This window comes from Podarcis filfolensis (assembly GCF_964270895.1).
Source record: "Podarcis filfolensis genome assembly, chromosome: 12".
Taxonomy (NCBI): domain Eukaryota; kingdom Metazoa; phylum Chordata; class Lepidosauria; order Squamata; family Lacertidae; genus Podarcis; species Podarcis filfolensis.
Window position 1 is genome coordinate 9,801,630 of NC_139614.1, and position 23,298 is coordinate 9,824,927.

The window sequence follows — 23,298 nt, forward strand, 5'->3', positions numbered from 1 at the left end:
TTATTTTGCTTATCGGCTTAAGGAGACTAACAGAAGAGATCGTAAAGGAAAAATGGAAATTATATGAACAAGATATGATTTGGAAACACCAAGATAAGACTGGATAGAATTATGAATTTTGTTTGGACTGATTGGGACTGATTTGGACATTAACACAGTAATAAGAAGATGATCTGAATCCCCCTTTGGATCTTGAAGTATGGGTTCCCCCAACAAAATTTAAAAATTTGGCTTTGTAATTTGGAATTTATGTGATGTGATTTAATTGGATGTGATTGGCCAGTTAATAAAAATTATTTATAAAAAAAAAAGTACAAAGGAGATTCAAACAACAGAATTAACACACGTCTTCCAAAAGAGTATAATTCACTAATAAAAACATAAACTGTGCAAAACAGATACAAATAAGTAAAGATGATGTCAATAACCATTCTCTTCCTTTGGCAATAAAAGCAAATGTAATTTCAAATAATATGTTGAGAAACATGTCAAAGATTAGCTTTTCTTTTTCAATAAAAAAACAGCAAATGAGAAATATTGGCAGCTCTATAAAATATTGTCACAGTACGTCTAAGCAGCATTTGCCAGTCATAAACCTCATAATCAGTGACATTCAATACTTACCTAGGTTATGCTTCTATTCTACTTAGTGTATGTGTGGGGTTTTGTGTCAGCATCACTTATGTGGGTTCTCTTACTTTTTGCTTGTTGTGTTTTCTTGGTGGTGAAACAGGTTGGGGGTGACCTAGGGAGTGGTTGGTTGTCTTTGGTAGGCTGGAGTGAGATTTCTGTGTGTGTGTGAGTGCGGGGTGTGTGTGTAGATTTTTGGATCAAGTTAGCCAGATTGATTCATATGCTGTCGGCGGATTCTTGTTGTCTTGTTGGGCTATGTATGTGATAAAGGGGAACCATACCAGGGTGAAGGCATCTTCTATTTGTTCCCACATCCGTTCCAGTTTATTGGTTAGTATTTCTAATAAGGCTGTTTCCAATTCTATTTGATACCATTGGTCCATGCTTACTACTGACAGGTCTCTCCAGTGTCTGGTTATGATGCTTCTGGCTGCTGAGAGTAGGTGGGTTATGAGCTCTTTATAACGTGAGTGGGCATTATTATCTTGGAAGATATTCAGTGGGACCAGTTCTAATACTTGCTTAGTTATTTTGCATATTTATTGTATAACTGATGTCCAGAAGAGTTGGACTTGGCGATATTCCCACCACATGTGGAGGTATGTGCCTGTGGAGGTGCATCCTCTCCAGCATTTTGATGAGGCTCCTGGGTATATCAGCGCCAGTTTCTGTGGTGTTAGGTACAATCTGTAAATGAGTTTCAGAGTCAGTTCTTTTATTTTGCTTAGATGGATTTAAAGGGAGGTTTAGACCACATTCTATTCCATTGGGTGGGGTTAATCTCATAGCCTGTGTCGTCCTCCCATTGTTTTTTGATTACGTCGAGGGGGTTTGTAGGATTTTGGAGGAGTATTTTCTGTATTGTGGATACCATCCCCTTGATGTCCGATTCACTCAAAAGCAGTGCAAACATCGGCAAATGGTCTTCTGCAACTTTTGGTGGTGAAAACCCCACATTTCACAGCACCCCATAAAATGAGCCTTTGGTTCACTCACCCGCAGGGTCACAGTTTCGCCGAAAAACCCTACCCTTCTCTTTGGTCAGTCAATCAGAGCCAAGGAATTGGACTGCATTTTCTGGGGAAGGCTGGTGTTTCTAGGATTACCATATACCGTATTTTTCGCTCTATAAGACGCACCAGACCACAAGACACACCTAGTTTTTGGAGGAGGAAAACAAGAAAAAAAAATTTCTGAATCTCAGAAGCCAGAACAACAAGAGGGATCGCTGCGCAGCAAAAGCAGCGATCCCTCTTGCTGTTCTGGCTTATGGGATAGCTGCACAGCCTGCATTCGCTCCATAAGACGCACACACATTTCCCCTTACTTTTTAGGAGGGAAAAAGTGAGTCTTATAGAGCAAAAAAATACAGTACTTGTCAGCTGCATCATGAAATTCTGGTGCATCAGTTCCCATACATTGGCAATGAGAATTCATGCTGAACAGGTCCTCCCTGTTTCAAAGGGTGCAGAGTGTGATTGCATAACTACATTGTGTTCTTTTTGGCATCCGATGAAAACTTTTTTTATTTTCTCAGGCTTTTAAAACAGATGCTTTTACTACACTTTGGGTAGTTGGCGCAAATCACTTCCCACCCAACCTTCTTGCTGGTTTTTAGAGCCCATATAGAGTGTGGGCTGGGTTTTATCCTGATTTTCATCTGATATTGTACTGATACAGTTTTAATAATATATAAACCAGGCGACAATATTTCAAGACACACGGCAGCCCCTCTCACAGCCCCTTAATTCCACACTAGACCATTAGTGTCTTTCTTGTCATACTTTCCTATAGATTCCTTCTAACGCAATCTCAAAGGTGCAAAGACATATCCAGAGTAATCGTATTACATGTTGGTTAATAAATTTGACAACCAATATATTAATAATAACTTAATGGTTGTTAAGTCATTTATAAAGTATTTCAAGAAGCAAGAGCTATGCAACGACTGGAAATAAAATGACAAACCCCCTTTTTAAAAGGATGAGACCCCCCGTTTTAGAAAGACAAAACACAGGCTTGCAATCTAAAAGGACAAGGCCATAAGGAAAAAGGGAAAGGAAAGTAGGGGATGAGATTAAAGGTCCCAGTCTTCAGAAGAAAAGGTGTTTTCAAATACCGTTTACACAGTTGCAACAAGGGTGAAGCGCAGATGTTAGGAGATAGTGAAGTGCAGAGAAAAGTGGCTTTCTCTTATATCACATCCATTCACTAAGTTTGATCCAATTTGGAAAGGGGTGTAGCTCAGTGGTAGATGCTTTCTTCAATCCCCATCACCTCCATACAGGCTTGTCTGAAATCCTGGAGAGCTGCTGCCAATTAGTGTAAAGTGGGGATGGGGAACACTTTTGACCCTGGAGGCCAGTTCTTTATCTCCCCTCACCCTACAAATCAACTTTCCCTCGCACTCCTTCCGCTGCTGACAATTGTAAAAGTGACAGTGGAAAAAACTGACAATTGTAAAATTGCAAAATTGCTGACAATTGTAAAAATCTGCTGCAGTGCTGCATGTTCCTTCTGTGTTCCCCCTCTCTTCTGTTCCTTAACATAAAATGCTTACATTCAACCTGTCTTGAAATGGCTTTTGCCAAGTAATTTATACGTTCCTTGCAAATTACATAGCACAGATTAGGGAAGAAAGGGCACTATGTCCTCATGTAGGTTTGCCAACCTACAGTTTTGTTCATTCAAAATTGCTTCCACAGCTGTCCAGAAAAGTATGAGTGCAGAGACCCAATACATTGCCCATATTTTCCTAGTTATGATTGTTCTCCGGAATTCCACCTAGGAGCATTTGTTTTCTCAAGGCAGCGCTTTTTAAAAATAGTGAACCCAATCTACCAGACGTGACACGAGCATACACCGAGGAGTGGAAAAGAGTACATGTGACCAAGGATGCTAGTCAAGCTGATGGGTACCATGGCCATGAGGGGTATACAAATAAATGTTAAAAATTATTGGCAGCATATTAGTAAAATGTTTAGGAATGCTTTGGCTCTGCAAAAACACACACACACACACAAAAATACTGTATATAAAATATATAAATATCTACAAAATGGAAATGTGTTTTTCTTGTATTTCCTTGGGCCACGAGAGGGAGCCCAAGTGTAGTCAGAAAAAAAGGCGCAGGGGTTCAGTGTGCCAAGGAAAAGTGCATTAACATTATGTAGGTGTCCAGGAATTCAGTGTCAGCTTAAATGCACGCCCAGATTGTAATACATACAGAGTTTAATTGAAATCATACCAAATGTATATGCATTGCTTCTCCAGCAGGCCAACCAGAAAAGCAGAATGAAGAGTCATTTTTCTTTCAATGAGTGGTTTCACACCCATTTGCTTCCTTGATGCTTTCTCAAGCAAGGATGTGCAAAGGTTTGCAAGGCATGACACTGTTTATGAAATGGCATCGGAAATGAAGTTACAATACTCATATCATTTTTCTTCCAATCTTGCTTTTCCACTCTTCTTATTTTCACAAAATTGATCATGGCTGATAAATCTAAAAACTACTTCTGTTGTTATTATCTCTAGACATGGACATTTTGTAAAGAGCAATGCCATTCGACAGCAAATTTGGAACACGTCACCAAATACTTTCCAACAAACGCTAGCTCCATAAATAGCACGGGGCATCTTGGGCAAATAGTTCCTCTATTGTTGTACAGCATATTGTTTTAACATTTCCCCCCATTGAGTGGAAAGTACATTGTTCATTAGGAAGTTCTCCTGCACAAGTCCAACTGAAAGGGAGCTGTGCAAGAACAGTGTGTTCTTCTTACAAAGGAGCACATTTATGCAATTCCCTTTTGCCTTAGCATTGCTTGGAGAGAAGTTCCCGGTGGATTGTATCCTTAAAGTTTGACATTCTTGTTATTCAACACTACCCAGTTTCAGATTTTGTAACACATGCTAACTACAGGCATATATTAATATATTATATTGGTATGCTAGGTATGCCAAGCGATTCACGGAAGCCAGCAAAACAGAATTGTGGGACAACAATGAATTCGCCCAGAGTGCTCAGCTCATTAGTGTATCCACAATACCATACAGCATACAAATCAAACTTCTCTTCCTTTTAGTACTCATCTATTTATTTGTATTGTACTTCTATTATTGCATTTCAGATCATCCTGAAACAATTTATCCAGCTAAAGTGCTGGTCATTGACTGTAGCTATAAAAGACTTCAGTTTAAGAGCAACCTTCTAGCAAATGAGTCTGCCCAGATGTGATGATCTTCATCAGAGACTCTCTTCTGAGGTTAGGGCAGTGATCATCAAGAGGACCCCTCTGGTTGTGGTACCTGGCATGTGAAGTGTTTTTTTATTTGCCCAGGCAGTTTAATCTGATTGAAGAGCTGGTTTTAACTGGTGTTTTATGGTTTAGTGAACTCACTGTTTTTTCCATGCTTTCCCCCCTTTTAATTGCAGACTCCCCTGGAAGCATATGCTGATGGGCAGCACATTACCCCCACCCCAAAATAAAGGATATTATTGTGTCCTTGAAAATAGTGCTAAGAATTCTCCGAGAGGGTAAGAGCAGAGTTAATCTCACACAGCTGTCTCTCGAAATGAAATGGCTAATTGTCCAACGCAGGCTATGACCTAGGGAAATAATGAGTAAGAAAAATCTGATTTGAAACGTGGCATCAATCAGGGCCTCAGATTTTGCTGCCAATGATGTACTTAGGGGTCTTCGAGTCATCTTTTCCCTGCGCAGCTGAAAAGGAGGCTATTGTCTCTCATGCCTTAACCAGAATATCGCTCCCTTGATCGCTGAACTTTTGCCTGAGTGCCTCTCTCTTTCGTAATGAAACGGGGCCACCCAAATATGAGGCAATTGTTTCTATACTCCCTGGAGAAATCCCTAGCTGTGCTGAAGTACAGAAGTCTACAAACTAAAAGGGAGTGGGGAAAAGAATCCTTTTGTTGTTGTTGTTCAAGGCACAGAAACACACACACTGCCTGACAAGAACGTAGTTTACAGAAGCCTGATGGCAACTGAGCCAAGCTCAAGGGCTGTGTTCCTTCTTGACTAGTCCATGGACAAAATAAAAGTACATAGCCACCCGACACTCTCCTGTGTGCATAAAAGGCCTTTGCACACACAACTGGGCACCAGTGTTCCAGATTCTCCCTCCAACCCACCTACCCCAGCTGATACACATCCTCCCGATGGAAACATGCAGATGGGGACAGGTAGGTTTCTATGGAGATTTTCTGTAATAGTGGGACTGGGGTATTAACTATGTATGTGTGAATAGTTATTGTCTCACCTTTATTCTTGTAGATATATCCCTGCTTTAAGCCATTTACATACTGTCTTCTCTTGTATATCATTTACTACAAAGGTTTGCCTTAATTATGCATTCTCAACTTATTTTTAATTTTTCCTTATTCTACTTGTTAATTCAGTGCAATTCTGTTACAATTGATTTTGACAATTGATAATTGATTTTAACAGCTCAATGACTAAGCTCTTTAGCGACGAAACATCAGATTACCGGAACAGCGTCCAAGCACTGAACCGCTGGTATATCACAAGTGGACTCTCTATTACTACGTTTACTTTATTACTGCGTTCAAGATAGAATCTATTTTGGAAGGAGAAGAAATGAGCACTGAACCACTGATACATTACAAGTGAATTCTTCATTTACTGCGTTCGCTATTGTTTAAGAGAAAACCGATGGACTACCACATCCCTCATCTTAGACTACTTGCTATGCTGGCTGGGACTGATGGGCACCGAAGTCCAACATTTGGAGTGGTACAATCTCCACCTCCTGGTGTATACTCTTTATTACTCTGATTTTCGTTATCTTGTGGTGTCCTTTCCAATAATGCCAAATGTTAGTTTGGCAATGTCTATTTTCCTTTCGAAAGCTCAAAAAAGAAACATGGAAGATGGAATAGAAATGACTTGATGAAGGCCCTGAAAACTTATGCCAGGGGTGGGAATGTTTGTCATGAGATTAAAATCTCTTCCTATGCACTATACAGGGATGATGCAGTTCTAGAACTAGACCCCCGCCTTTTCTCCACGACGTAACTCTATTATGTTCCAATTTAAAGCCAACGACTATGTAATGCTATAGAGCAAAGGAGATGGTATTGAAGGGGGGGTGGGGGTGGGGGTGGGGAAGTGCCCTTTGTACGTTCCCCATTCTTCAAATTCCCAATTCTGAAAAGAAGCATTCCTCTTAAGGGGTGGAGATACACTGCAACATTGTGTTGCTGGTCCCACTTGTTTTCCTATATTTCTTACACATTTCAGAACATGATACTACATGCAGTAGCAGTTAATGTTCTAGCGCAGTTTGGGCGTGTGCAGAACGAACAGGTTTAGTATGACTTTCTGGTTAGAAATACATATTGTTGGGAGTCATTTTAGTTAAACTCAATACCTTAGCAAGGTAGTAATAATGTTCTTTGCCAGAGTATCTAGTCAGCTCAGAAATTGACTCAAGATTTTATATCTTGTGCCCACAGCAAACAGTTTAAAATCATACCACAATCCTGATTTTAAAATATATGCTTGACAGCGTCTTAATAAATGGTAGAAAAAGCACAGAAATGAAACAGAATTTTGACTAGACTTTTTAAAAATACTGCAAATGTATTCTCCTGCAACATTATTTTGCCATAACAAAAAAAAATTTTTGTTTTGACTATGGCAGACCAACACGGCTACCTATCTGTAACTGGAATTATTTTGCCATGTTTATGTGTTTATAGGAAAAATGAAATAGTTAAGATGTTCAGGCTAATGAACATACATTTACTGGTCCTGTCTCTAGCTCCCTGAACAAGTTCAGCATAATGTGTAAAAGCACTTACAATCTAATCATACAGGCAAAGGCTCTCTCTGAACAAGAGCCTTTGCATATTTCAAGAGTCCAGGATAGTGTGGACGGTCTATGGATAAACATTATGTTGAATGCATTTAGGAAGGTGCTTATGCTTATTTTATTCCAAACAATCTCCTTTGGCTGAAGATCACACAAATAGCCAATAGTTACATTGTTTTGTGTGGCAAACCGCTTTGTGGCATTTTTTGCAAAGGACAGTTTATACAGTGGTACCTCGGGTTAAGTACTGAATTCGTTCCGGAGGTCCGTTCTTAACCTGAAACTGTTCGTAACCTGAAGCACCACTTTAGCTAATGGGGCCTCCTGCTGCCGCTCCACCACCGGAGCACGATTTCCGTTCTTATCCTGAAGCAAAGTTCTTAACCTGAAGCACTATTTCTGGGTTAGCCGAGTCTGTAACCTGAAGCGTATGTCACCTGAAGCGTATGTAACCCGAGGTACCACTGTACATTTCTTAATAAATAAAAAAATATTCTGTGAATCTGACATTTACAATGAGCTTTCCAAAAAATGACATCTATTTCAGATGAACCAAATATTTTGCAGGTGACCTTTTAGAGCTTTTTGCAGTCTGCTGGGGTTTGAATCATCCTCAATAATCTAATGTATTCCACACACCTGACTTCCTGACTACTGATTCAATCTCTAGGGCACTTAAAAAAAAATTAAACAGTCCCAATACTGTATATGCAGGTCCCACTATGCGAACATAATCCATTCCAGATAAATGGTTTGTAAGCCGAGTTCTTGCGTAGCAAGCCAACAATTTCTCCAAATCCCGAAGCATTCCCATGAAAAGTTAACCCCCAAAATGTATGTCTCTCTTACTACGCTGCCAGATATTGCACTCGGTTGGAGGATCTTTCCCAGTGTGCAATGATTTGTATGTTCGGATATCTGAATCAGACATTTGTGTAGTTATGTTTAGGGTAGGAATGCATGGATAACTGAAGGTTCATATAATGAGTGTTCGCATAGCAGGACCTGGGTGTACAAGACTGTGGGGGACAGCACAGTTTAGTTACTCCTATTATGAAAGCTCACCAGTCCCATGTGAATTACCCTGATGTGTCTTCATTCTAGTGAAAACAGGATGAAATCCCTAGTAAAGCTGAACCACCTGGGATCTCCCAAATGGATTACATTTGATACTGTGCTGTTGGCACTGTTTTGCTAAACCACAGCAGCCTGTCCCATTAGATTTCCAATAATACCGTAAACTACAGCATGAATGCAAAATATACTGGACAATTGGGCAACTACCTGACTAGCAGCCACTGCTTCCAAACCTTCAGGATCAGATTGTAAATACAACCGTATACTTTCAGTCTGAATACAAGAAAAGCGAGGGAAGCCTCTTCAGGGCTTGTTTGCAAACGCATGTTCTTCTGGAGCAAAGCTGTACCTGTGGAAGATGTGGCTTGGTGCTTCTATGACACAAGATCCTGCCTAAACTGGTCCCTTTTGACCCATCCCTTTCCTAACCATTCTCTGCCATTTGTGTGCAGCCTATGACTTGATAAAATGGAAGCCTGGGCCGGGGAAACTTGCAAAGCGAGTCAAAGCCATTTCATAGAAATCTATGGCATGGCACATATGGACTGGTATTCTCCTTTGACACACGACCAACCACGGCAGAATGTGTTTCACTAAATTGTCCTGGGTCCTGGTGCATGATCGAGGGCTCGCCCGCACTTCTGCCTGTTCTCCTGCTTCCCTCAGAGAAAACCTGCTCTTGCACCACCAAACTGGAGCAAATGCCAATTGGGTTTCGTGCAGATGCATGTTTGCTCTGATTCAGAGGTAAAGAGCAGGTTTTCAGGGGGAAAGTGGCAGGCCAGCAGGCCTGGGTAGAGGGTACGCCGTACCCCAGGACTTGGAGGGTTAAGGTGGCTGGAAGGCCCCACCAGGGACTGGCTGCTTTTTTTATTATTTGAGTTTATAACTAAATTTTAACAAGCCTCCCACTGTGGGACTCGGATAATCTCTGTACAGGTCTGCTGGTAAGGCAAGGAACAAACCCTTTGGACCCACACTTTCTAAGCAAGAGCTCCAAGAGGAGCTCACAACCAAGATGTTTTGTATGTGTATTAATGTTTCTATACTCCTGAAAATTTAAATAAGCAGTTATTTTAAAAAGTTTTGGCTGGAATAGCCGGATAATGCGATCTTTCCTCCCACAAACAGGAGCCTTGGCCTGGAGAGAGAGAGACAGAGAGAAAGCTTTGGGTGGTATTATTGCAAAATATTCCAGCTTCCAACTACTTGGGTCGCGAGGATTAAAAATTATTCACTGGAAAGAAGAAGTCCCAGAGAAAGAAGAATGGATACAAAAAATTATGGAATATGCAGAAATGGCGGAACGTACGGGAAAAATAAGAAATCAAGATAACAAACTTTTAAAATAGGTAAATGAATGGAAATGTTTTATTGAAGATTTACAAATAAACTGTAAACAGATAGGAACATTGGCAGGATTATTGGAATAACCTGCAGTTTTATAAAATTATATATATATATTTAAAGTAGATGAATAAATGAGTAAATTAATTTAATTTGAAATAGGCAGAAAATACATAAAAAAACAAATTTAAGGAACCACAGAAAGAGGGGGAAGTCGAGTTTCGAAATGTTGAAGATATTGTAAAATTATTGAAATGTATAAAACTGAAGATCATAAACAAAACACTGATTTATAAAAATAAAAGTTATTCATTTAGGCACATGGTTGATGGGCAGATCCTCAATAAGCCTGCCTCAGGCTGGGCTGCCACGTGTCCTGTATGATAGAGTTATCCTTTATTTTGATGTAAAATGCTATGTTCTGTACTGATAGAACGTTTTGGACTGTAGTTCAGGTCATCTCTCTTGCTCTCTGCCAGGTTAGGGATCCTTTCCAAATGCATGCGTTTGAAACGGTGTGTGAAATACAGATTTAGAAATTCATGTGTCCGTGTCCGCGTGACAAACGGGCAGCAATAGATTGCGATGGATTGCTTTGGAGTCCCTTCAGCCTTCCTTCATGCAACCGTTATGCTGGTTATCTTTGAATACGCGCGGGAAAAAGAAGCGCACCGCGCAGGCGCCGTAGCGAGCGACGAATAAAAAGAAGGAAGGAAGCAGGGCCTCCTCCCCGCAACCCCCCTTCCCACCTTCCTCACGCGGGATTGGTTCGTGGGACGCATGCGCACGGCGCCTCGTTCGAGAGTCGCTGGAAGACACGGGGTGCGCGCGCGCGCGCGCCACCCCTCTCTTTCTTTCCTCTCTCACTGGGAAGGGCGGAGCAGAGGGCGGGCCCGCAGAGGCGCGAGGGGAAAGGAGAGAGACGGCGCTGTGAGGAAGGGTTTCTGCACATGCGCAGGAAAGTGATGGTCGGGGAGAGCGGCGGCGCCGTCGGGCGGAGCGTCGCTGAGGGAAGGGGGGACGCGCGTGCGCACGCGCGGGACGGGGCAAAGAGGAAGGAAAAGGCGGGGCCTGGTCGGCGAAAGCGACGCCCCCGGCGTGCGGCGACTCGAGGCGGACGCAACTTCCACAGGACGGAGCCCCCGCCGGCGCCCTGAGGAGAGGAGAGCGGCGCGAGCTCGCTGGGCCCCTTCGCTTTCCTCCTCAGCCTCCGCGCGCAGCATGAGAGTCCCGCCTTCCCCGCAGCAGCGACGCGGCGGCGGCGGCAGCTCCGGCCGCTTCCTGCTTGCCTTGGTCCTGAGGAGCGGCCACCCTTCCTCCTCCTGCTGCTGCTGCTGCTCCTCCTCACTGCGGTGAGAGGCTGAGGGGCGCCTGGGCGGCGAACTGCGGCGCTTCCCTGGCCGGCCTTGAGGGAGCGAGCGAGACCCCATTGGCTTCTTCCCATGCTCTCCGAAAGTGCCCCGCCGCCTCCCCGCCCTGCTCGCCTGGCCTCGGAGGACTTGGGAAAGAGGTTGCTTCGCGCCGCTGCCGACATCGCGACCGGGAACCTCGGAGGGGGGAAAGAAAGTGGGAGGAGGACGAGGAGGGAAACCACCGCGGGCATCGCCACCCCGACCCCAAAATAAACACTTTCTCCTCCCCTCAGATCTTGCGTTGGAACAGCAATCACTGGAGACTGTTATTTGAATTATCATCATCATCATAACCTTCATTTTTTGGGGGGGGTGATTTAATGTTCTCTTTATGTCAAAGGACTGGTACTTTTCCTAGTTTTTGGGTTTTTTTCTGGGAAAAGGGAACTGTGAAGGGAGAGCTTTCCTGGATTCCACTGCACCTTGGAATTCCTTCTGGGCTGGTTCAGATTCCTCCCCGCGAACATAGAGACATATAAGCTGTAAATAAACACGGATCAGAGGTTTGTTTTCAGGCGAAGGTCCTTTCCAACCAACCATGGAGCATAGCAGAATGGATTACTTCTGCGATCAGGTGCCGCAGAAAGATGTGGGCCGCAGGATGCAGGTCGGCCAAGAATTTCTGGAGTATCTGAACGATCCCAGCGTTTCCACTGATCTTGAGCAGGATCAGCAACGCCTGGATAAAGTCATTGATGAATTGACAGGATGGGTGAACTCTAGTAATTATAAGGTAAGCATATTTGTGCTTTATTTCGTTTGCAGCGGGGAAACGTATTTTACGTGGCCCTCGTTTTCGTAAAGTGTTTTCTTTGTGGCTTGCCCTTTCAGTGAACCTTCTGTGGGCCAAAATCAAGTTTATTCCCGGATTTTAAAATGTTTCTTATGGGTTTGAGATGCTTGTTTTTTCAATACCTTCTTATTGTACCAATTAAATAATGTACTGGCCCAGGAGTGAAAGGGTAGCATCCAAATAGAAATGCATTAAGACTGCAGTCATATATTTGCATCATTGGATTCAAGGAGTTTTCTTCCATATAAAAATATGCAGGGTTTGGCAGTGTGTCATCATGCTGATCCGATTTTAGGCTGCAGTGCTGCCTCACTTGCTTGGGAGTGTCCCAGAGAAGTCACTTGGGCTTTCTTCGGAGTAGGTTATAGGAGTACACTGCTAGATACAATGCACCTTGTTAAGGGTTTTTGTTTACTTTCCAAATTAAGTTCTTTCTGTGGAGGGCCAACAAAGCCTAAGATAAGTCAACAATGTGCTGAAATAGTCCAGTTTGGAGGGTAAATAGGAGTTATTCTCTATGGTGATAATTTAATCCCAGGGTTTTTATTACACTTTCCAGAAAATTTGTAGCGACTCTTTGAATTTTCCATGCTGTTTTTTCTTTTCTTTTTGGCTGTCACATAGGAAAATAGTAATTATTGAGAGATGAGGTGTGGAAAACGTGCTTAAAATAAAAAAATAAAAACTTTTGAGATTGCAGTAGAAAACTTGAGAATGTTGTTGTATTACCTACCAGTTATGGACTTGACCATTTCAATAGCTAGTCAGTGACTTAACTACTGTATAGCTCATTTACAGTCCTGTCATCTGGTGGCGGTATTGCTCCATAACCCAGGCTTCAGATGTGTTGATTACTCAAATTCCCCAGAGATGAATCTGTGTGTATAATCTGTGCATATCATATATATATATACGTTTATGCATGTGCATGCCCGCAGTTGCTATGAATTATTGGATACTAATTTGAAAAATGATTTGTAGTGCCTTTAGGTACATTCAGACATGAGTCATATTGCAAGTACCTAATCCAATAGAGCAAAAAGAGATTGAGATGTTTATGCTTTTGTGTATTGGTGAGTACCATAGATTTTCAAAACACTGCACATGACTGTACCCACGTGTGTGGAACAGATGGATTCTTGGTGGTGTTCATACTTGCTTTTAGTTAGTAACTGTTTCCCAGTTACACTCTTTTTATTTATCTTTAATGAATGATCTGTATGAGGGTTAGATTTAGTAAGTATAATAAAGACAACTTCATGAAGAGAAATGGTAAAGAAAAAATAAGCTTGAAGGCAGGATACAGGAGCAAACACCTGCATGGAGATGGAAAGAATGGAGAAACAAGGTAAATATTTTGAAAGTACTAGAATCAGTTTCTTCAGTTAACAGCTAAGATACCACATTTCCCAACAGCTTGAGTTTTGTTTAGATGCATAGTTAGCTATTCCCATTATTTTGTTGTTGTTGTTTTAGATGTGTAGTTAGCTATTCCCATTATTATTGTTATTTTGTTGATTTGTTGTTGTTGTAAAAAGCATGTTTGTAGATGGGCAGATGTTAAGTGTTTAATATAGAAATGCAAATGTTAGTACAGTATTTCAGCCAGAGCTTTAATACTTACTTCACAACTATAAATCATTACTCTAAGAATTGCTTTAAAATCACAATTTAAGAATTAAAAAGAAATCTAACTAACCTTAATCCATAGTAGTTTTGTATGTGTGTGTGTATATATATATATGTAAAAATAGTAAAATACCAGAGTGCAGTTTTATGGATGTTCCCTCTGTGTTCAGTGCAAGCTAATCTAGTGATACTTTTGAGTAAGCATGCAGTTCTCAAGGGGCTGACTCCATTTACCTGGGAGTAATCTTCATTGTAATAAGTAGGATTTAGGATTGTAATGTTAGTCTATTGCAGCAATTTCAGCTTGTGTCCTCTGACAGCTTCAAAAATGAATCTGTGTCATACTATAAACTTTGAGAGTCCTCTTTATCAGATGCATACTTTTTTGTTCGATTCAAATATCATTTTGTTTCTTCTGGATGTTTCAGAAATTTCCTTACAGATGCAAATCTCTTAAAAGTAGGGAAAATTTCAACAGTGGAGTCAAATGACCAAGAAATACAATATATTATTGGTGGCATTTGTATGGAGAGTTTGATTTTTAAAAAATATATATTTAAATTTATAATTGTACAACAGCAATAACTGACAATTAAATAATATGTCTATTAATTCTATAATCTGTTAATTTTAGCACCTGTAGTGATAGTGTGTGTGTGTGTGAGAGAGAGAGCCTACATCGCAATTGAGTCCTAAATAAATAGGAACTTGCTAAACTATAATTTATCTGAGTCACTCAGTCGAAGAATAGTGATTTTAATTCAAAAGCAGAGGTCCAGAAATGAATGAGGGAACATTTCCATCTTCTGCCTAGAGGCTGATTTACTTTTCCTGCATAGATAGCAGAAGTGGATTGTTGGCAGAGGATAGCATACATTGGATTAAAGATGATCAACTGAATGAGTTTCTAATTGTATGGCTGCTGTTATTAGGTTCTTTAATGGTTATTTCCTGAATGGATGTGGGCAGGGGATGGTGGGAAGAGTTTGAGATTCAGGTTTCTTGCAGGACCTCACTCTTTGGTTCTTTGATATTGTTTTTACATAGTAAATTATAGTGTTGGTGTATTCTCTGTAAGCAATGGCAAGCCTGTCACTGGCATCCAAGAGGACCTATTGTTGAGAATGCCTATCTTAGCTCATTAAAACTTCACATGGAAGTTGTACAGGCCAACAAGCAAGTCCCCGTCCCCCACAATATTTGGAGCCTGTCCTGGGTACAAAACTGGCCTTTACAAATCCCTTTCTTTAGTTCCTTGTGTCGTCGGTATTGCAGTTTTGAGAAGAACATCAATTGTAAATTCTTCAGGGGTGAATTTCTGTAGAAGAATTTGGCACAAATACAGTTGTGACCTTCATAGTCAAACACGTGGTCTGCTCTGGGTGGTAGCTGGAAACATAAACACATGATGCAGCCTGGGTTTTTGGCATAAGGTGACTTATTTGTCTACCATATAGTTTCCCTGGGTATCCAGAAAGTGCAGGTGTGTTTTGAAGATCACTCACAGTTCACAATGTTGTTAACTGGGCCAAAGGTACTCATTGAAATTATATCACATTGTCACAGCAGTCCCTGTTTCAGGAATAAGTACAGTACCTATCTGCTCTCGTCTCTTTCTTCAGCTGCTGTCATATGGAATTGTGACCAGACTAATTTACTGGCGACATTATTCTTTGGAATAATTGCTTAGATTGTAATCCAGTAACAACAGGCCACTTCCGGAGACATGGAGCCATTTAGAATTTTCAGAAGTGTTTTGGCCACCACCACAAAATTCTGCAGTTGAGAGCATTGTGCAGCATGTTGTAGGCACTAGAGTTACATTATGCTTCCATATCTAGCGTGTTGTAAATGAGTAGAGTTGGGTATGCTGTTCACTCACAGCTACGAAAGCATTCCCTCTGCTGGCTAATTATGTGTTTACCCTCTTCTGTTAGAGTCCTTGTTTCACTCAACACTAACTTATAAGGTGGATAGTTCGCTTAAATTGTTTTCGCATACTCTTCAACGATAGGAGGGTGTGATATACCTAACAGGAATCTGCCTAATGCAACATTCCCACATATACCTGACTTATTTGCATGTAGATATAGCAGGGGAGCACTGAACAGTTCTCAGCCACTATGTGGGATCTAGGACCAATGTGAAAATTTAAATCATCCAGGGCCCAGTGATGTTTTGGAGAAACAACTTTGCAGCCGCTTAGCAGGTGTGGTATCACCGTGTAAGAATGTACAGTATTTATATTTAAAATTTGCAGACAGAGTTCTTCTGGACAAGTGCAGCTCTATAGCTATTGAAAGCACATGGGCAGGGAGTTGATCCAGGAGGTTTTGTTCTGAAGAGGTTAAAGTCCGAGGGGTACAAGTTCAACTGGCTGGTAGATAAGTATTTTTTGCCATTCTCCTGTTGATAACAGAGATGGTTTGAGAGTTGAGTATACTTTGAATTGTATATGGATGAGAATAAAAAAAAATTGTGGGTAGTTATTCGGGGGGGTGTTGATTTTTGAAGACTATTTCTGTGTTATGATATTTCATCTTCCTGAGCATTCTGATGTATGTGTTATGCTTTAAATTTGAGGTTGAACCATAGAATGACTGGGCAGTTCAGCATATTTTAAACAATTTTGCTATAAATGATATAAATATATCATGTTAAGTTCTAGGAATAATGGGTAGCTGGACTGTTTCATTTTTAATATGAAAGTCTTGGTTTTGAACTCAAAAAGATGAGCAAATGCTTCTAGTCTTAAAGTATGAGGTTTTACTCAGAGGTGGTAGAATTAGTGTGTTAAATGTCTCTTCAAGGCTTCCCCAGCGGTCCCCATCAAGCTAAATAACACCTTTAATTCTCTACCAAGAGAAATGCTCTTTTTTAAAGAATAGCTTTGCAGACCTTTTTTCAATTTTAGTCTTGAAACCAAGTGAAATTTGCATTTCTTTAGATAGGCCACTGAATTTTAAGTAAGGGTGTCTTGCTTGAATTTTCATTGTTTACTCTGCTGTCACCTTGGGATTAGTCAGAAAGAAAACCACACCTTGCTTGTAGGCACTTGTGGTCCTAAACTACTTGCTATTCTGTACTTGCAATTCATAGCTTTCCTCTGTTATGCAACTCAAAATGTTTTCTAAGTATAAATGTTGCTAGTAAACATTGGTAGTTAAATGAAAGAATAATAGAAAACCCCACTATTACATTTCTTTAAAAAAACAATATTATTGTGTTTACTTTATGGCTTGCTGTTCAGATTTTCTTCAGATTTGAAACATTTTTTTCCATATAGGTTTTGCAACATTGCCCCCAGTGCTTATCCTTGCTCTGCACTAGCTTATGGACAGTAGTATGCAGAAAGGATTAAATATTTGTCTCTGCTAGGCATAAAGAAAGGCCTAGTGGGCTCCTGCAGTTCTAAGAGCATTTTTTATAATGATGATAAACAGTGGTGAGAGAATAGATTTCTGTGATCAAACTTTCTCAAGAAGAGCCCAAGTTGCTGTTCCTTAAATTTAGGTCTCCAGGTGGTGTTGGCCTATAATTTCCATCAGCCCCAACCAGGTAAGACAGCAGCCAAAGATGATGAAAGTTAGTCAAAAAACCTATGGGGAACCAAGGTGGAAAAATATTGTCCAATCTTTTGCCATTCATCCATAGTCATGGCACTGTGTGAATAAGTTTTTAACTGTGGTTTCTTACTCTGAAAGCTTACATATGTGATGCTGACTTAGATGGCTTAATCAGCTTTTTGTAACCTGTAGTTGTCCAAAAGTGATGGACTTCAGCTTCCATCAGCTGTTGTGGCCAATGGTCAGGACTGATGAGAGTTGTAGTTGAAAACATCTGGAGGTTCTGGAAGACTGGAGTAGATGGTAAGCCATCACCCAAACTTGCATTTTTAAGATTTCTCATTATTTTCACAGGTATCACTACTTGGATTAGATCTTCTCGGTGCCTTTGTTGACAGACTTTCAGGACGCTTCAAATCCTATATAGGACCTGGTGAGTGAGTGGCTTTAAAATGTTATGTGTAAAAGAACTGAAGATAAGCAATTTGGTGATTCTCTTAGGATGCCTTTTGTTCAGTTTTTCAAAGTAAAAAATACACACATACCATGTTAGTTGTCTTTAGTATGATAAAGCTAAGAATAGTATCCAAATGTTAATACCTGTACAGTTGTGTTAAATTCAAAGGATTGTGTTATAGTACCCAAATGCATGGTTATGTTGCACACTTTGCTCAGATGTTGGTCTTCTGTCTGTGCTGTGCAAAGTAGTCCAGGGCGATGTAGCGATATATCACCCAGGACTGGTATGAAACCGCTGCGCACCTGAGTCCCTCTGCTAGCAGCGCCCTCTAGAGGGACTCAAGAGTCTTCCTCCAGTGGGCGCTGCTAGCTGAGGGACTTGAGAACGGTGGCTGTTGCATGAGTGACATACTGCTGAGTAAAACCAACATCACGGTCTGCCTTCATACACTGCAGAGGAAGAAACAAGCTGCACCAGCAAGGCGCCAATACAGCGTCTCCCTTCACATCTTTAAACTGCTCAGCTGAGAAGCCTGCAGCTGCCCTTGCATCAGCTGAGCAGTTAATGGAGCCCTCAGCCCTGCGCCGGCAGTGGAGTGGGGACTCCATGAAACTGCTGGGCTGTGGGGCATACGGTTGGCACTCCCCTCAGCTGAACAGTTAAGGGAGCCAGCGGCGGGATGGGGGCTCTGTGAAACTGCCCCTCCTAACTGAGCAAAGCATCAGGCCCCCAGCTGAGATGCAGGCAGGGGAAGTTGCACTGGCCCCAGCCTGTGTGCTGGGGTGAAAGGGCCTCAGCTCCTGCAGTTAGAGCTGTGACAGTTTCACCCTTTGTCTCGTCAGCTGGGGCCAATGCAGCTTGTTTCAACATCGCAGTATATCACCAAACCATGATGTTTGTTGATACATCGCAATGTTGAAAGCCTAACATCACACAGCCCTAGTGTAAAGTTAGCACCCATATCTACTATATCCAAAGCTACAGACTTCTTGAAAATAAAAAGCCCAAAGTCCTCTAAATACATGGTCCTGTTTATCCTGGCCACAGGCAAAATCATAGGACTGTGATTCAGTGAACTAATGCAGGCATGTCCAACTTTCAAGAGACTGAGATCTACTCCCACGATAAAAAAACTGGCAGTGATCTACCAAAGTTGTTAAGGTATTTTAAGGAAATTTTATAGACTACCATTGCCTTCTAGCAGCAGTTCCTGTCTACTAGCTATGGGCACTCAAGTGGGGCATTCCACTCCCTTGGTTATGTATTATTTTTAAAAAAAATTCTAAGTGATGCAGCATTTTGTTACTATTGAGCATACTCATTCCTCACTGAGCTTTCAGAGAACCCTGTAGGCTCTTAATATTTTTTTTTGTACTGCAAATCTTGGGGCTCACTTAAGCATGCTAATGCGTCACCTTTGTTTCTAAGTGACCCTATTTTGGTTGAATTTATTGTTGTTACCCACCACCCAAGTTTGCTGTTAGAGGGAGTGATGTATTTATTGTGTGTAATACTGTTTTAGCAACTTTTAAGATGGCAGGTCCTCTGGGTTGTGCATTAATAAACTTGGATTGACTAGGAAGAATTCCAGTTGCTAGCATAACATTGCCAAGTGACTAGATTTTGAAAAAGTTTCCAGTTCACTATTGTGGGCATATGTGTTTGCCTGGTTTTGATTTAATAGAGGTTGTGTTCATATGAGGAAATTCTAATTAGTACTTTTAAAGGGCTCTCTTTCCAGCCTGCCAATCTTATTCAGATCAAATCACAGCATGACTTTGGTCATGCAAGATCAGTTATGACATTAAGTACCACTTAGCTTCATTATTCTAGGATTAAAACTTTTCACTCATAAAATACTACTTTTGAATCTTTGAATGTTTGACTTGTCTGAGGGTGTAAATGGAATTTTTCTGTTCTTCTGTTTGATGCTTTGTTTAGAGCTTAAGGAATATTCCTGAGGATGTTAAAAGAATTTACATGGACTTAATTCCCACTAAAGGCAGTGGTTTTCAAACTTCTTTTTCCAGGCCACACTATCAGAATAAAATTTGCTCGCACCATACTGAATTTTTTATTAATAAGAAATACATTGAAAAACAAAAAGAAACAACCAACAGTGCTTGATTTTGAAAAGATATCTATTAATATTCTACAAGTAAATATATGTAAATTTATACTAATACTAATAATACTAGTACTATACTATACTGTTTAAATCTTTCTTTAATTGCCATCGAATCTTTCCGGCACGCTTGCCACCCCTCCTCCTACACTATTGTGGCACGCAAACCCCTTTGAGAACCACTGCACTAAGCAAACACTTAGTTGGATGTTGTGGGGGAAATTTGCAATACTGTTTTTAATGGAAATTAATAGTGCATTTGTCCTAAATAATAAATTAAACTCTCTTGTGTACATAGTTCCCATTAACTCCAGTGTGGTAACTAGATCTGGCTGTGCCGCCCACCTATCAATCACTTGACATATTCTCAGGGGTTCATTCTCAACACTGATCAGCTGATGGGTGCTGAGAGGGAGTCTCTTTGAAGTCCATTTGCAGATGTGGTTTGGATTCAAACCACACCCATAAGTAGATGTTTTCTCTTTGTGGACTGACAGAAGGAAAATGTCGGTCTGCAGGCACAGCTTGAATCCACACCACCTCTGCCATGTCTTTCCCTGCCCCACTCTGCCACCACAGATTATGTTAGATGTTGGGCACGTGAGAAAAAGGTCTCATAGATATAATGAGGCTCACCAGCCAAAGGTTCCTCACTGCTGCCATAGCTCAAAGTGTGTGTAATGGCTAAGCAATCCCCAAACAATCTTAAATGAAGATGCTTTCAGAAGTAGTATTTGAATATTTACTAAGAAGGTAGTTCTAGGACTGAGCCAAATGAACATTAGATGATCTCAAGGAGTGAGGTGGAGGTGGAAGAACTCTTCTCATAAGGTCAGGTGGGGTGGGCTTATCTTTTGACGTGGCTGTGCGGTCTTCCCATTTCTTCCCCCCTTCCATGTTTTAATCAAGCCCCTGCACTCTTCAGCCACCTGTGACCATTGCTAAAAACCATCTCTAATGAATAGACCTGGGCAAAGCATTTTATGAAGTTGCATGGTTTCCAGCAACACTGTACAGAAAAAAAATCAGATTGCTCTATGCCAGGCAGCCATCATATTTTCTGTACTGTGTTTCTGGAACTACATAGTGTCATCACATAACTCCCTTCCCAGTACTGTTAATTAAGGCCCCCACACCAAGCATTACAGCTGTCTGCTGAGTGCAGAGGCTTGTCTTTGTTCCGAGTTGAATAAGGAGGGGGGCAGAGTATTGGGCAGCCAATGCAATTCTGGGCTGCATCAATAGGAGTATAGCATCTAGATCAAGGGAAGTAATAGTGCCACTGTATTCTGCTCTGGTCAGACCTCACCTGGAGTACTGTGTCCAGTTCTGGGCACCACAGTTCAAGAAAGACACTGACAAACTGGAATGTGTCCAGAGGAGGGCAACCAAAATGGTCAAAGGCCTGGAAACGATGCCTTATGAGGAACGGTTAAGGGAGCTGGGCATGTTTAGCCTGGAGAAGAGGAGGTTAAGGGGTGATATGATAGCCATGTTCAAATATATAAAAGGATGTCACATAGAGGAGGGAGAAAGGTTGTTCTCTGCTGCTCCAGAGAAGCGGACACGGAGCAATGGATCCAAACTACAAGAAAGAAGATTCCACCTAAACATTAGGAAGAACTTCCTGACAGTAAGAGCTGTTTGACAGTGGAATTTGCTGCCAAGGAGTGTGGTGGAGTCTCCTTCTTTGGAGGTCTTTACGCAGAGGCTTGACAACCATATGTCAGGAGTGCTCTGATGGTGTTTCCTGCATGGCAGGGGGTTGGACTCGATGGCCCTTGTGGTCTCTTCCAACTCTATGATTCTATGAGAGTAAGATTGTAAGTACCCCACCCAGCTGATCACGCTGCGGCTTTCACTGGAGCTCCTCAAAGGTCAGAGATGTTTTGCTACCACTCTATGATTCTATGATTCTATCTCTGCTTGAATATGAAGGTCCAGCAAAGATGGGAGAAGGGAATCATGTTCAGCCTTATGTACTTCGTACTTCATTTGCACATGCTGCTGTGTCACTACATGCTGCGTTAGCACACATGGGGTCTGTGTCCTGTTTAGATTATTAGCTTCTATGTTCAAAATTAAATTTGAACCTGGGTGTATAGAATGCCAGACAGGTAAGATTTTCTTGCATGCCTGACATCATTTTTAGCTGAGTCTCCAGTTTTAATGAGCACTAGTAAGCAAAGATATTTGTGAATACGTTTATTATGTGGTGGCATGTTTGGTTCCAAGTCATGATATATCACGACAAAGTAGTGTTAGAAAAGACTTGTGTGAAAATATTCAAACTCATACTTGTGTAACAGTTTCAGGTCATCAGGTGCCTTGGGTCATGGTTTGTTTTTTCTGTTGAAGCTACAGCTTTATCCGAATGCATTTAAAGAACCCTTGAAACTTTAAAGTTTCTACCAATGGGCCAGACATTTCAACACAACGGTTAAAAGCAATAACAAATTAATGGCTTCCTCAGAACTTAAGTCTTATTAACTAGTCAAACATTATGTGTTTGATTACCTTTTCAGCCTGCATTGCTCCCCTCCTGCCTTCTGGTTCTGAATCTCCTCCTCTTATTGGAAAAAATAAGAAAATAAATATGCAGTCTTTATGAACTTGCACAGCTTAGGCAGATGAGTCCCTGAGTATGGGTTAGGGTCAAAAGTCCCTGGATATGGTTAGGGCCTGGTGTTGTCTAGCATTTGGGGATAGAAACTGGTAAGAAGACGTTGTCTATGTAATAATAGATTTTGGAGTTGTTACAGCAATAGCTAGGTTAGAATTCTTACTCCAAATCAATAACTTTGTCTTGGATTTTATATGTTCAGAGACTGGCTTCCATATTTTGTGCTTTTCTACAAACAGGACGTGTAGAAAGCTGATCGCGCATACAGATCTGTATAGAGAAGTAATTAGTACACTTTTGCCCAATGTTCAGTGTGAAAATGTACAGGGACTTTCTATTTATTTCATAAAATTCATATACCTCTTGATTATTTTAAAAAAAACCTCTCAAAGCAGTTTAAAAAACCTTAAAGCAGTACAGCCTTCTTCAGTGATCTTCTTACTAAACTTGGGACTGGATGAGGTGGAATCACTTTTACAGTTAGTTACCAGATATAATTTTATTCAGAATTTGCCTTCCATATATATCATTAATTCTTATTTCTGTCCTCTAGTTCTTATAGTTTTGATGGATCGAATGGGAGATGCCAAAGATCAAGTTCGAGATCAAGCACAAAATCTTGCATTGAAATTAATGGACCAGGCAGCTCAGCCAATGGTATGATATTTCCAGAAATTTGTACAGTACTCCAGATCTATTTATGTTCTGTAAAATGCTCTGTTATGATAGGGTAACCTGTAACAAAGAAGGGAAGAATTCCTCTACCTTTTTATACTTG

At 41.0% G+C, this 23,298-nt stretch overlaps 1 protein-coding gene across 49 annotated transcripts in view; it reads left to right on the forward strand.

The window, feature by feature from the left end:
• The first annotated feature begins 10,690 nt into the window (after positions 1 to 10,690).
• Positions 10,691 to 23,298, forward strand: part of CLASP2 (cytoplasmic linker associated protein 2) — a 121,101-nt gene continuing 108,493 nt past the window's right edge. For 29 of the 49 annotated variants that reach the window (XM_083577567.1, XM_083577575.1, XM_083577615.1 and 26 more), the window contains exons 1-3: positions 10,885 to 12,057; positions 17,667 to 17,745; positions 23,074 to 23,177. In XM_083577567.1, coding sequence (XP_083433693.1) covers positions 11,863 to 12,057; positions 17,667 to 17,745; positions 23,074 to 23,177 — 378 coding nt within the window. In that variant the 5' untranslated portion in view covers positions 10,885 to 11,862. Of the gene's footprint in view, positions 12,058 to 17,666; positions 17,746 to 23,073; positions 23,178 to 23,298 lie in introns of all 49 variants that reach the window. The other 20 variants (XM_083577611.1, XM_083577580.1, XM_083577568.1 and 17 more) reach the window with 8 other exon arrangements.